General features: G+C 45.2%; 1 protein-coding gene across 1 annotated transcript in view; it reads left to right on the plus strand.

Annotated features, from left to right (window-relative positions):
- The first annotated feature begins 5236 nt into the window (after nucleotides 1-5236).
- txnrd2.2 (thioredoxin reductase 2, tandem duplicate 2) overlaps nucleotides 5237-15709 on the plus strand; it is a 197458-nt gene continuing 186985 nt past the window's right edge. The window contains exons 1-2 of the mRNA XM_063074135.1: nucleotides 5237-5368; nucleotides 5903-5968. Of these exons, the coding sequence (XP_062930205.1) occupies nucleotides 5296-5368; nucleotides 5903-5968 (139 nt within the window). The 5' untranslated portion in view covers nucleotides 5237-5295. The remainder of the gene's footprint in view (nucleotides 5369-5902; nucleotides 5969-15709) is intronic.

Here is a 15709-nt window from a genome sequence, read left to right on the forward strand (position 1 = left end):
TACCCAGACGGAATATAAAGTATTGTTCCTCCAACCTGAGTGGGAATGGGACGTGGAATTAAAATGTGTGGCCACTGGGAGCTCCTGCTTTCTCTGGCGGACAGAGCATAGGTGTTCAGCGAAACAGTCTCCCAGCCTGCATCGAGTCTCGCCAATATATAGAAGGCCGCATCGGGAGCACTGGACGCAGTATATCACCCCAACCGACTCCAGGCCTCACCTGGAAGGACTGTCTGGGGCCCTGAATAGTGGTGAGGGAGGAAGTGTAAGGGCATGTGTAGCACTTGTTCCGCTTACAAGGATAAGTGCCAGGAGGGAGATCAGTAGGAAGGGATGGGATGGACGAATGGACAAGGGAGTCGCATAGGGAGCGATCCCTGCGGAAAGCAGGGGGGGAGGGAAAGATGTGCTCAGTGGTGGGATCCCGTTGGAGGTGGAGGGATCCCAGTGGAGGTGATAATAAACCTGATTTTGATTTTACAGAGGCTAGTGTCCATAATGGAGTTAACTAAGTTTACAAACTCTCTGCAGCTTACCTTGATCTTGTGTGGTAGCCCCATACCAGACGGTGATGCAGCCAGTTAGAATGCTGCCCACAGTACACCTGCAGAAATCTTCAAGTGTTTTTGGTGACATACCAAATCTCCTCAAACTCCTAATGAAGCATGGCCATTGTCTTGCCTTCTTTATGGCTGCATCGTTATGTTGGGTCCAGGTTGGGACCTCGGAGAAATTGACACCCAGGAAATTGAAACTCAGAATACTCCATAACATATGGCCAGGCCAATACAAGCTTAAAGGATGACACTTTAATATCCACCTGGGCATATCGTAGCCGTTGGATTCTCTAACAGAAGATAACTCACTCTTTATTTCAAAATCCTCCAAGAGGACCACAATCTTGTAAGCTTGGAGTCTTGTGTGCCTCAATGACCCAGAGAGCTATGTTGGCTGGAGTCAGGGCTTTATGCTTTGGTTCTTGGTAGGGTCACCCACACCAACTCTTTAAGAAAGGAGGAACACAGCGGAAAAGAAATTATAGACCAGTTAGCTTGACCGCATTGGTTGGGAAGATTTTAGAGTCAATTGTTAAGGATGAGGTTATGGAGTACTTGTTGACACAGAACAAAATAGGACAAATTCAGCATGGTTTCCTTAAGGGAAAATCTTGCCTGATGAACCTGTTGGAATTCTTTGAGGAGATTACAAGTAGGATAGATAAAGGAGTTGCTGTGTAAGTTGTATATCTGGACTTTAAGAAGGCCTTTGAAAGGTGCCACACATGAGGCTGCTTACTAAGTTAAGAGCCCATAGTATTACAGGAAAGTTACTGGCATGGTTAGAACATTGGCTGATTGGTAGGAGGCAGTAAGTGGGAATAAAAGGATCCTTCTCTGGTTTGCTGCCAGTGATTAGTGGAGTTCCACAGGGGTCAGTGTTGGGATTGCTTCTTCTTATGCTGTATATAAATGATTTAGATGATGGAATACATGGCTTTGTTGCTAAGTTTGCAGTTGATACAAAGATTGGTGGAGGGGCAGGTAGTGTTGAGGACACAGGTAGGCTGCAGAAAGTCTTAGACAGATTAGGAGAATGGGCAAGAAAGTGGCAAATGAAATTCAGTGTTGGAAAATACACGGCCATACACTTTAGTAGAATAAATAAACGTGAAGACTATTTTCTAAATAGGGATAAAACAGAAACATCTGAGATTCAGAGGGACTTGGGAGTTCTTGTACAGAACACCCTAAAGGTTAACTTGCAGATAGAGTCAGTGGTAAAGAAGGGAAATGCAATGTTAGCATTCATTTCAAGAGGTCTAGAATACAAGAGCAGGGATGTGATGCTGAGGCTTTATAAGGTATTGGTGAAGCCTCACCTTGAGTATTGTCAAAGTTTTGGGCCCCTCATCCTAGAAAAGATGTACTGCCGTTGGAGAGGGTCCAGAGGAGGTTCACAAGGATGATTCCAGGAATGAAAGGGATATCATAAGTTTGATGGCTCTTTGTCTGTACTCACTGGAGTTTAGAAGGATGAGGGGGGATCTCATTGAAACCTTTCAAATGTTGAAAGGTCTAGACAGAGTAGATGTGGAAAGGCCTCTGTCCTTCCCATGGTGAGGGAGTCTAGGACAAGAGTGCACAGCCTCTGGATAGAGGGGCGTCCATTTAAAACAGAGATGTGGAGAAATTTCTTTAGCCAGAGGGTGGTGAATTTGTGAAATTTATTACCACAGGCAGCTGTGGAGGCCAGGTTGATGGGTGTATTCAAGGCAGAGCTTGCTAGGTTCTTGATTAGGCATGGCATCAAAGGTTATGGGGAGAAGGCTGGGGAGTGGAGCTGAGGAGGGAAAAATGGGGTCAGCCATGATTAAATGGCGGAGCAGACTCAATGAGCCAAATGGCCTAATTCTACTCCTATGCTTTATGGTCTTATAATAAATAGGCGAAAGGATAGAGGTCAGACTAAGAGTGGTGCACTGGCCCTCCAGGTTTGGGTGTTCAGCTCAGGGCTAACAACCCTCAATGGTTGGGAAAAAAAATCGTTACGGAAACAGCGATGAAGGATTCCTTCTATACAGCTAGAGATGGAGGACCTTCATTGTTGCCCTAAATGCTAGAGTCATGACGGGCAGTAAGTAAATAAGTAAAAAATTATGTTATTACAAAATATAAACAGCTGAAAGAACTGATTTGATCAAACAGCATTTGTGCAGGTAAAGGAATGGTCCATGTTTCAGGTTGAGAAAATGCATCAGGTCTGAGCGTGCAAAGGAAAGATATAAGGAAACAAGAGGAAGGGTGAGACAGACAGAGGCTGGTAGGTAATAAATAGATATAGGTAAGGAGGGGGTTGATGGGCAGATGGAGCCAGGTTGGGAAGAGAAGAGGAGGGATGGGGCAATAACAGACAGATGATGGTAGCTGATAGGTGAAAAAAGATAAAGATTAGAAAAGAAGCCCCCCCCCCACCCCATGCAGTCTGTTAGGTCTCACTCTTTCTTTCTATCTGTATCAGAGCTGCTATCTGCCAGTTATGCAGCTGAGATATTGGCTCAGTTTTTCTCTCTCTACTGGTACAGACTGTGGCATTACCCACGGTCCTGCTATTAGCAACACTTAGCACAGACAAGGAAGAGCAATCTATCTCTAACTGCTGTATCTATTCACTTAGTCTCACTCTGTCTGAGGTATTTCTTTTGTTCTACCCATTCCCTATCACTGCTCTGCAAACAAACTAATTTTGCTTTTCTTCTAGTAGGCCCACTAGCACTCCTGGCTATAACAACACGAAGGAGACCTGCCCTGCACACCCCCCCTAAAATAAAAAAAAGCCTCAGAATGGAGAGTGTTGTAGAACGGAGAGACTTGTACACACAGTATTGTGCAAATATCTTAGGCACATACATCTAGACTGAGAGTGGGAAGGGGGGCAGGGAGAGGGGAAGGAGCGGGAAGCACCAGAGAGACATTCTGTAATGATCAAGTGACCTTGCCTGGTGTCTCAGGGCTGGGTGTGTCCGCACGGCACCAGCTCCCACCCCTGGCACTCCTGCTCTGCCACCTGCCCCACACCTCTCCCGCAGTGCTCCACCCTCACCATTCCCAACTTCCTTTTCTTCCGCCAGATTTACAAATTCGCTCTCCACTCCATGTTGACAAGTACAGTACTGTGCAAACATCTCAGGCACGCTAGCAATATATATGTGCCTCTGACTTTTCAACTATAATGTAGATGCAATATTGCTTTCTGACTTTTACATTCAATGCTCCTAGCAATAAGGCAAATGTGCCTTTGTCCTTCTTTACCACCCTCTCAACCTGTGAGGCCACTTTCAGGGACCCCTATGCACATCAACATAGTGAAGAATCTTGCCATTAACTCTGTACTTGCATATTTACTCTCCCAAAGTGCCACACCTCACATTCAGCTGGATTACACCCATCTGCCATTTCTCTGCCCATACCTGTAACTGACTGATATCCAGCTGTGGGAAAGGTCACCGACCTCTGTGAAAGCTGCCATCTTCTCACTGCTACCTTCAGGCAGGAAGTACAGAAGACCTATCAGCTCTATCATGGGCACTAGCCTCCGTAGTATCCAGGATATCTTCAAGGACTGATGCCTCAAAAAAAGCTGAATCCATCACCAAGGATGTCTATCAGCCAGGACATGTCTTGTTCTCATTGCTATCATCAGGAAGGAGTTACAGAAACTTGAAGGCACACACTCAGTGATTCAGGAACAGGTTTTCCCCTCTACCATCCGATTTCTGAATGGACAATTAACCCATGGACATTACCTCACTACTTTTTTGCAGTTTTTATTATTGTGTATTGCATTGCACTGCTGCCGCATAATAACAAATTTCACAACCGTGAAACTAAACCTGATCCTGAGCCTGATGGTTGAGGGGTAATAAATATTTCTGAACATGGTGGAGTGGGACCTTAGGCTGTTGTACCTTCTTCCTGATGGCAGAAGTGAGGAGAGAGCTTGGCTTGGATGGTCCTTGATGATGGATGCTGCTTTCCTGTGACAGCGTTTCATGTAGATGTGCTCAGTGGTGGGGAGGGCTTTACCTGTGATGGACTGGGCCGATTCATTAATTTTTGTAGGATTTTCCATTCGAGGGCATTGGTGTTTCCATACCAAGCTTTGATGCAGCCAGTCAATATATTCTCCACCACACATCTACAGAACTTTGTCAAAAGTTTCAGATGTCATGCCAAATCTGTACAAACTTCTGAGAGGCTTTGCCATGCTTCCTTTGAGATAGCATTTAGGTGTGATCCCAGGACAGATCCCACTGAGGATTGGTTCCTCTACTCACCCCCAATTTCTCTAAGGAGCACTGGCTCATGATACCCCCAATTTCTCCAATGAAGGCCGGTTCATTAACCCCTCCAATTTCTCTAATGAGGACTGGCTCATGGACACCCAATTTCTTCCTCCTGTATGTAACCCTCTGCAGGTAAGTTTTCTTCTATTTGTTCCTGTGACAACGAGCTGGGCTCCGATCCTGCTCTGGTGACTCGGTTCCTAGCCGCCTGCAGAGGCGCTGCTCGCCAGGCCGAACATCAGCGAGGCCCTATCCCTCACAGCGGGACCAGTCGCTGCCTCAATCAGCACACTCCGTACTCTTTGCTCACAACGTCAAAATAATTTAAAAATCAATAAATTCGGAAGAGAGGTTAAACTATTTTTTTTAGAAAAATTGGTGAGAGTTTGCGGGAGGGTTCAGGAGCGGCAGCGCGGCGGACGACCTGACGCGGGGTCCTGTGGCGCGGCAAGATGGCGGCGCTGCGGCTATGGAGCCGGCGGAGGGCAGTGGTGCCGGTGTCTGGAGTCCGGGGGTTAGCAGCAGGTTAGAGGGACCGAGAGTCATAGTACCGGTTGTTTTTAGCAGTAGGTAGAGGAGCCGAGGATCGGACTCCTGGGGGTTTAAGCAGCTGATGAGAGGGTCCGCGGTTTTGGTTTCTCCCAGTCCTCTCAGGGTTGCATGATGCTTGGGGAAGTGTGTCTTGTTGTAGCTACATTTTAAAAGTGCGTATTTTCATTGTATAGCATACTTTAAAATTAAAAATAAGCTTCGATCCCAGATACGACTTTTAATTTTGTTTTGTATTTAAGATGGTTTAACTTTGTCTTTCTATTATCTATCTCAGCCAAAAATAATTTAGCAAAATTATTCTCTGTTGAAGAAACTTCCAAGTTTTTGCCTTGTCCACTTTGGGGAAATTCTCGACCTCTTCACCGCCATTTGCAATGTTAGGGAGGGGTCCAGTTTACAGGGATTGGATATGCTCTTGGCTGATGCTGGGGTTAAAGAATCCATAATACTGCTCTGTGTCCAGCTTGTTCATTTGATTTTCCTCATGTTGATGGTTTATATTTACAGGGAAATATGACTATGATCTGTTGGTGATTGGAGGAGGTTCTGGTGGCCTTGCATGCTCTAAAGAAGGTATAACAAGTTTTAATCAGAATGCTTCTAATTGTTCATTTTGATCATATTGCATTTAATTTATTTAGTGATACAATGTGGATTGGGCTCTTCCAGGCCCTAGAACCTTTTGCTTTATCATGAGACTATTTGCAATGGGCACGTGGCCAAGTGGTTAAGGCATTCGACTAGTGATCTGAAGGTCGTGAGTTCAAGCCCCAGCCGAGGCAGTGTGTTGTGTACTTGAGCAAGGCATTTAACCACACAGTGCTCTGCGACAACACTGGTACCAAGCTGTATCGGCCCTTGCCCTTCCCTTGGACAACATCGGAGTCGTGGAGAGGGGAGATTTGCAGCATGGGCAACTGCTGGTCTTCCATACAACCTTGCTCAGGCCTGTGCCCTGGAGAGTGAAGACTTTCCAGGTGCAGATCCATGGTCTTGCAAGACTAATGGATGCCTTATTTTTATTTACAATGACCAATTAACCTACCAATGGGTAGGTCTTGGGACTGTGGGAGGAAACCGGAGCACCCGAAGGAAACCCAGGCGGTCACAGGGAGAATGTACAAACTCCTTATCAGCGGGAATTGAGCCTGGGTTGCCCATGCAGTAAGGCATTGTGCTAACCACGCCATATTCATCAAGCTAGCAGCCAAACTTGGTTTAGTGCAGTATGTAGAACGGGGTACAATATATGTACCTAAGAATGAGATAGCAAACCTGTGAAGTAGCAGAGCAGAGTTATGTTTATGCTGAACAGTAGAAAGTGCATGATTAAGTAATCCCATAAACAACAGTAGCAGAAACAACAGAATGCGCTGATTTGATGTACAATGAATGTAAACAAATTAGAGAGGTTCTGCAGATGCTGAAAACCCAGAGCAAGACGCAAAATGCTGGAGGAGCTCAGCAGATCAGGCAGCATCTATGAAGGGGAATAAATTGATGATTCAGGCCAAGACTCTTCTGCTTCTCCTTTCCTTTCCAGTCCTGATGAAGGGTCTTGGACTGAAATGTTAAATGTATAGAAAGAAAGATGCGCCCTGATTGTATTTTGTGTGTATGTCACTCTTGCTGTCTCTCACTCATCACCCCCCCCATACCCCTACTATCCAAACTTTGCTTAAACATTGAAATTGAGCTCGCATGCACCACTTGTGCTAGCGGCTCGTTCCACTCTCACTACCTTTTGAGGGAAGAAGTTTCCTCCCATGTTTCCCTTAAACTTTTTACCTTTCACCCTTAACCCATGTCCTACTTAACCTCAGTGGAAAAAGCCTGCTTGTAGTTACTCTATCGGTAACTCCCTTAATTTTGTATATCTCTATCAAATCTCCTCTCAGTCTTCTACGCCTTAAGGAATAATATACACACAATACTGTGGAAAAGTGTTGGGCACCCTAGCTATATATGTGATTAAAACTTCTGCACAGTCTCTGTATGTATTTATGTATGTGTGTGTAAATATATGCATATATGTGTACATATGTATATTTATTTGTGTGCGTATATAGGAATGTAATGTAGTATACTTTTGAAATTAACGAAGAAATATTTTCTGAGCCCTCACATTAAAGTATTGCAGTAGTATAACAACTGGCCATGAATAGCAGTGGAAAATCAGACAATGTGCCCAGTTTTGCATCCTATCAATGTCCCGCTGTAACCTCTGACAGCCTTCCACACTATTCACGTACCCCCAACATTTGTGTCATCAGCAAATTTACTAACCCATCCTTCCACTTCCTTATCCAGGTCATTTATAAAAATCACGAAGAGTAGGGGTCCCAGAACAGATCCCTGAGGCACACCACTGGTCACCGACCTCCATGCAGAATATGACCCAACTACAACCACTCTTTGCCTTCTGTGGGCAAACTAGTTCTGGATCCACAAAGCAATGTCCGCTTGGATCCCATGCCTCCTTACTTTCTCAATAAGCCTTGTTGGGGTACCTTATCAAATGCCTTGCTAAAATTTATATACACTACATCTACGGCTCTATCTTCATCAATGTGTTCAGTCACATCCTCAAAAAATTCAATCAGGCTCGTAAGGCACGACCTGCCTTTGACAAAGCCATGCAGACTATTCCTAATCGTATTATGCCTCTCCAAATGTTCATAAGTCCTGCCTCTCAGGATCTTCTCCATCAACTTACCAACCACTGAAGTAAGACTCACTGATCTATAATTTCCTGGGCTATCCCTACTCCCTTGCTTGAATAAAAGAACAACATCCACAACCCTCCAATCCTCCAGAATCTCTCCCGTCGTTATTGATGATGCAAAGATCATCGCCAGAGGCTCAGCAATCTCCTTCCTCGCCTCCCACAGTAGCCTGGGGTAAATCTCGTCCACACCTGGAAACTTATCCAACTTGATGCTTTCCAAAAGCTCCAGCACATCCTCTTTCTTAGTATCTACATGTTCAAGCTTTTCAGTCTGCTGCAAGTCATCCCTACAGTCACCAATATCCTTTCCCGTAGTGAATACTGAAGCAGACTATTCATTAAGTACCTCTGCCATCTCCTCCGGTTTCATACACACTTGTCCCCTGTCACACTTGATAGGTCCTATTCTCTCATGTCTTATCCTCTTGCTCTTCACATACTTGTAAAGTATCTTGGGGTTTTCCTTAATCCTGTCCGCCAAGGCCTTCTCATGGCCCCTTCTGGCTCTCCTAATTTCATTATTAAGCTCCTTCCTGCTAGCCTTATAATCTTCTAGATCTTTATCATTACCTAGTTTTTTTGAACCTTTTGTAATCTCTTCTTCTTGACTAGATTTGCAACAGCCTTTGTACACCATGGTTCCTGTACCCTACAATCCTTTCCCTGTCTTATTGGAACGTATCTACGCAGAACCCCATGCAAATATCCCCTGAACATTTGCCACATTTCTTCCATATGTTTCCCTGAGAACATCTGTTAACAATTTATGCTTCCAAGTTCCTGCCTGATAGCCTCATATTCCCCCTTACTCCAATTAAATGTTTCCCTAACTTGTCTGTTCCTATCCCTCTCCAATGCTACGGTAAAGGAGATAGAATTGTGATCACTGTCTCCAAGATGCTCTCCCACTGAGAGATCTGACACCTGACCGGCTTCATTTCCCACTACCAGATCAAGTACAGCCTCTCCTCTTGTAGGTTTATCTACATATTGTGTCAAGAAACCTTCTGGAACACACCTAACAAACTCCACCCCATCTAAACCCCTCACTCTCGGGAAATGCCACTCAATATTGGGGAAATTAAAATCTCCCACCCCAACAACCCTGTTATTATTACTCCTTTCCAGAATCTGTCTCCCAATCTGCTCCTCGATTTCCCTGTTACTATTGGATGGTCTATAAAAAAAAAACCACCCAGTAGAGTTATTGACCCCTTCCTACAATAAAGTATAAGTATAAAGTATTCCTAATTTCCACCCACAGAGACTCCGTGGACTCCATGACTTCCTCCTTTTCTGCAGCCGTGACACTATCTCTGATCAGCAGTGCCACGCCCCCACCTCTTTTGCCTCCCCTCTCTGTCCTTTCTGAAACATCTAAAGCCAGATACTTGAAGTAGCCATTCCTGCCCCTGCACCATCCAAGTCTCTGCAATGGCCACAACATCATAGCTCCAAGTGCTGATCCACGCTCTAGGCTCATCCACTTTATTGATAATACTCCTCGCATTAAAATAGACACATCTCAAACCATTGGTCTGAGTGCGTCCCTTCTCTATCACCTACCTATCCTCCCTTTTGCACTGTCTCTAAGCTTTCTCTATTTGTGACCCAACCTCCCTTTCCTCTGTCACTTCAGTTTGGTTCCCACCCCCCCCAGCAATTCTAGTTTAAACTCTCCCCAATAGCCTTTGCAAACCTCCCCACCAGGATATTGGTCCCCCTCAGATTCAAGTGCAACCTGTCCTTTTTGTACAGGTCACACCTGCCCCAGAAGAGGTCCCGATGATCCAGAAACCTGAATCCCTGCTCCCTGCTCCAATCCGCCAGCCACACATTTATCCTCCACCTCATTCTATTCGTATGCTCACTGTCACGTGGCACAGGCAGTAATCCCGAGATCACTACCCTTGAGGTCCTGCTTCTCAACTTCCTTCCTAACTTCTTGTAGTCTGCTTTCAGGATCTCCTCCCTTTTCCTACCTATGTCAGTACCAATATGTACCACGACCTCTGGCTGTTCTCCTTCCCACTTCAAGATATCGTGGACGCGATCAGAAACATCCCGGACCCTGTCTATGAGACATAGGAGCAGAATTAGTCTGTTCGGTCCATTGAGTTTGCTGATTTATTTTCCCTCTCACCCCCATTCTCCTGCCTTTTCCCCAAAACCTTTGATGTCCTGGATAATCAAGATCCTCTGATTTAAAAACCTCTGCTTTAAATATACCCAATGGCTTGGCCTCCACAGCCATTTATGGCAATGAATTCCACAGATTCATCACCCTCTGGCTTAATGTCGTGGGATTAAATAACCTGAATGGCTTTCTGTGCAGTCAGGATCTCCTAGAAGAAAATGAATCTCAGCGTTGTACATGGTGTCTGTGTAAGGCAAGGGAACACACACCAGACCTCCTCGAGGGGTCAGAAATGGAAAGTGTGAGCAATTTCAAGTTCCTGGGTGTCAACATCTCTGAGGATCTATCCTGGACTCAACATTTCAATGGAGAGCTGCATCACCATCTGGTATGGGGAGAGGGGATGTGGTGGTGCTACAGCACAGGATCGAAGTTGGCAGCAGAGAGTTGTAAACTTGGTCAACTCCATCATGGCCCATAGTATCCAGGACATGAAGCAATGCCTCAGAAAAGGCAGCGTCCATTGTTATAGACCTAGCCTATGAGGTTCAGAAACCTGATTCAGGAACAGCAACTTCCCCTCTGCCGTCAGATTTCTGAATGGACACAGAACACTGCCTCACTACTTTTTTATTTCCATTTTTGCACTATTTATTTAACTATTATGTACTCTAATTCACATTTTTTCCTATTATTATGTATTGTAGTATACTGCTGCTGCAAAGTTAACAAATTTCACGACATAAGCCGGTGATATTAAACCCGATTCTGATTCTGAAATTTACTTTGTACCAGTGTAATGATGATTTCCACTGGGCAGTGTGGGAGAAGTACCTAGGTGCATCTTGCCCACGAAGGCAGTTATGGCCTTATAGGTTTACATCAGTTGTAATGTAGTGACAGAAGGAATGCCAAAACTCTCTTCATTTGTGTTCAGTTTTGCTGCTTTTTGGGACCACTCATCTGAATTCCGAAGGAGACAGGGACTGCCTTTTCTATTCTTCTTGGGCCCTCAGCTCCCAGTGGAGCAGTGGCCATCGATAACCTCTCATCCCCATTGTCCTCTGTTCTGAGCCAACTTCTTGAGGGTGGACCAGGAGTGTCCCCTGTCATCCAATTTCGGACTTGGCACCTCTTCTCCACGTGTTCTTTACTTACTGCTTGTTATGCCGCTGGTGTTTAGGGCAGCAATGAAGGTCCTCCGTTTCTGCCTGTACAGAAGGATTCTTCATTGCTGTTTCCATAACAATTATTTTTTGACCAGTCAGGGTTGTTAGCTCTGAGCTAAACCTCTGAACCTGGAGGCCCGTAGACCTCTTTTAGTTTGTCTTCTATCCTTTGACCTGTTTGGCAGAGGGACCCTACCAAGGGCCAAAGCATAAAGCCCTAACTCCAGCTAACGTAGCTGTCCTGTGACATTAAGGCATACAAGCCTCCAAACCCGATGACAAGGTTATGGTCCTCTTCGGGGATGTGTTCTTTGACATCCCTTTTTTCTCTGTCCTTGGGGATTCAGTTTTAATGCCTGCCAGGTGATGTTGTTGGTTGGCTTCCTCAAGGCATGGCCAGTCCAGCTCCATTTCCATTTGTGTATTTGTATCTCTAAGGATTCCTGGTTGGTGTTTTCCCACAGTGTCAGGTTAGTTCCTTTGTGAGTCTACCTGATGTTTAGGATCCTTCTCAGGCACTGGCTGATGAAAACCTTTTCGACTTAGGTAGCCTTTAACTGGGAGTGGCATTAAGAGGAAAAAATGAAGGTGGTGTGACAAAACTCGCACTTGTTGGAAAAGTTGTAGGCGAAGGAAAACAGTTATTTTTTATTTATTGAGATACAGTGTGGAATTGGCCCGTCAAGCCACACTGCCCAGCAATCCCCTGATTCAACCTTAGCCTAATCACGGGACAATTTACAATGCCCAATTCACTTGCCAGTTGGTAAGTCTTTGGACAGCCATATGGTCACAGGGAGAAGGTACAAACTCCTTACAGGCAGTGGTGGGAATTGAACCCATGTCGCAAGTACTGTAAAGTGTTGAGCTAACCACTGTGCTACCATGCCACCTTAGTGCTGTTTACATCATCAAAAGTGGTTTACGTTGTTTACAATGCAGTGCAGTGACGGGGGTAATTTATAGAGGGGGAAGGGCTATATGGAATGGTTGGTCAGGTTAACTGTCTAGGGGAAGAAACTCTTAAGATGGCATGAAGTTTTTGTTTTAATAGCTCTGTAACGCTTTCCAGAAGGGATGTTTTGGAAAAGGCAGTTTTCAGGGTGGGTCATGTCGGCAATGATTTTTTCCTGCCCGCTTCTTTGTTCTGGACACAAGCAACTACTTCCTGTGGAGTAGTTCCACAAGTAATCATGGAACCAGCTTGCAGCTTCTCTCTGAAAGGAATAGAAGTGTTGGTTACTAGTGCTGAGTTAGTTATAGTGCAATGCTATTAAAGCACGGGGTGTCAGAGTTCAGAGTTCAATTGCACTGTCCTCTGTAAGGAGTTTATACATCACCCCTGCCCGCATGAACCTGTGGGTTTCCTCCCACAGTCCAAAGACATGCCGGTGAGTAGGTTAATTGGTCATTGAAAGTTTTCCTGTGATTAGGTTGGGTTTGTCTTGGGGGGTGGGTGTTGCTGGGGCGGAGTGGCTCGAGGGGTCAAAGGGTCAAAGGGGTCTACTCTGTGCTGCATCACCAGATAAGCAAACAAACAAGTAAATGATTTCTCTCTCCCTCATGTTGATCTTGGTTTCTCGGCTTGGTAGTGTAGTGGTTAGCACAACGCTTTACAGTACCAGTGACCCGGGTTCAATTCCCATCACACGGTAGTGTAGTGGTTAGCACAACACTTTACAGTACCAGTGACCCGGGTTCAATTCCCATCACACGGTAGTGTAGCGGTCAGCACAACACTTTACAGTACCAGTGACCCGGGATCAATTCCCATCACACGGTAGTGTAGTGGTTAGCACAACGTTTTACAGTACCAGTGACCCGGGTTCAATTCCCATCACACGGTAGTGTAGTGGTTAGCACAACACTTTACAGTACCAGTGACCTGGGTACAATTCCCGCTGCTGCCTGCAAGAAGTTTGTATGTTCTGTCTGTGACCACGTGGGTTTCCTCCCACAGTCCAAAGACGTACCAGTTGGTAGGTTAATTGGTCATTGTGTTGGGCTGGAAGGGCCTATTACGTGCTATATCTCAGTAAACAAATAAATTGCATCTGTTCTAATTACAACTCAATTGAGTTGCACTAAACATTCTCTGATTAGAGTATATGGTTAAAAAAGCAGTGCTAGGAGTGACTGGCTTGCTCTTTCTAAGACCAGTATGGTCACATAAAGCTGAAGAGATTTTGTCTGGCTGAACAATGTTTGAAGGCCTGATTTGACTTTGTGGTTGTACTGACCACTGAAAGAGCAGACCACTCGTGCCTATTGCCAACTCTTTTCTCATGCACTTTATCTGGAGAATCATAATGAAGGGAAACTCAATACCACAGGCAGTAGCCGTGATTCATAGAAACATAGAAAATAGGTGCAGGAGTAGGCCATTCGGCCCTTCGAGCCTGCACCGCCATTTATTATGATCATGGCTGATCATCCAACTCAGAACCCAGCCTTCCCTCCATACCCCCTGACCCCTGAAGCCACAAGGGCCATATCTAACTTCCTTTTAAACATAGCTAATGAACTGGCCTCAACAGTTTGCTGTGGCAGAGAATTCCACAGATTCACCACTCTCTGTGTGAAGAAGTTTTTCCTAACCTCGGTCCTAAAAGGCTTCCCCTCTATCCTCAAACTGTGACCCCTCGTTCTAGACCTCCCCAACATCGGGAACAATCTTCCTGCATCTAGCCTGTCCAATCCCTTTAGGATCTTATACGTTTCAATCAGATCCCCCCTCAATCTTCTAAATTCCAACGAGTACAAGCCCAGTTCATCCAGTCTTTCTTCATATGAAAGACCTGCCATCCCAGGAATCAATCTGGTGAACCTTCTTTGTACTCCCTCTATGGCAAAGATGTCTTTCCTCAGATTAGGGGACCAAAACTGCACACAATACTCCAGGTGTGGTCTCACCAAGGCCTTGTACAACTGCAGTAGTACCTCCCTGCTCCTGTACTCGAATCCTCTCGCTATAAATGCCAGCATACCGTTCGCCTTTTTCACCGCCTGCTGTACCTGCATGCCCACTTTCAATGACTGGTGTATAATGACACCCAGGTCTCGTTGCACCTCCCCTTTTCCTAATCGGCCACCATTCAGATAATAATCTGTTTTCCTATTTTTGCCACCAAAGTGGATAACTTCACATTTATCCACATTAAATTGCATCTGCCATGAGTTTGCCCACTCACCCAACCTATCCAAGTCACCCTGCATCCTCTTAGCATCCTCCTCACTGCTAACACTGCCACCCAGCTTCGTGTCATCCGCAAACTTGGAGATGCTGCATTTAATTCCCTCATCCAAGTCATTAATATATATTGTAAACAACTGGGGTCCCAGCACTGAGCCTTGCGGTACCCCACTAGTCACCGCCTGCCATTCTGAAAAGGTCCCGTTTATTCCCACTCTTTGCTTCCTGTCTGCTAACCAATTCTCCACCCACACCAATACCTTACCCCCAATACCGTGTGCTTTAAGTTTGCACACTAATCTCCTATGTGGGACCTTGTCAAAAGCCTTTTGAAAATCCAAATATACCACATCCACTGGTTCTCCCCTATCCACTCTACTAGTTACATCCTCAAAAAATTCTATGAGATTCGTCAGACATGATTTTCCTTTCACAAATCCATGCTGACTTTGTCCGATCATTTCACCGCTTTCCAAATGTGCTGTTATCACATCCTTGATAACTGACTCCAGCAGTTTCCCCACCACCGACGTTAGGCTAACCGGCCTATAATTCCCCGGTTTCTCTCTCCCTCCTTTTTTAAAAAGTGGGGTTACATTAGCCACCCTCCAATCCTCAGGAACTAGTCCAGAATCTAACGAGTTTTGAAAAATTATCACTAATGCATCCACTATTTCTTGGGCCACTTCCTTAAGCACTCTGGGATGCAGACCATCTGGCCCTGGGGATTTATCTGCCTTCAATCCCTTCAATTTACCTAACACCACTTCCCTACTAACATGTATTTCGCTCAGTTCCTCCATCTCACTGGACCCTCTGTCCCTTACTATTTCTGGAAGATTATTTATGTCCTCCTTAGTGAAGACAGAACCAAAGTAATTATTCAATTGGTCTGCCATGTCCTTGCTCCCCATAATCAATTCACCTGTTTCTGTTTGCAGGGGACCTACATTTGTCTTTATCAGTCTTTTCCTTTTTACATATCTATAAAAGCTTTTACAGTCCGTTTTTATGTTCTCTGCCAGTTTTCTCTCATAATCTTTTTTCCCCTTCCTAATTAAGCCCTTTGTCCTCCTCTGCTGAACTC

The sequence above is a fragment of the Mobula hypostoma genome, chromosome 21 (assembly GCF_963921235.1).
Source record: "Mobula hypostoma chromosome 21, sMobHyp1.1, whole genome shotgun sequence".
Taxonomy (NCBI): Eukaryota; Metazoa; Chordata; class Chondrichthyes; order Myliobatiformes; family Myliobatidae; genus Mobula; species Mobula hypostoma.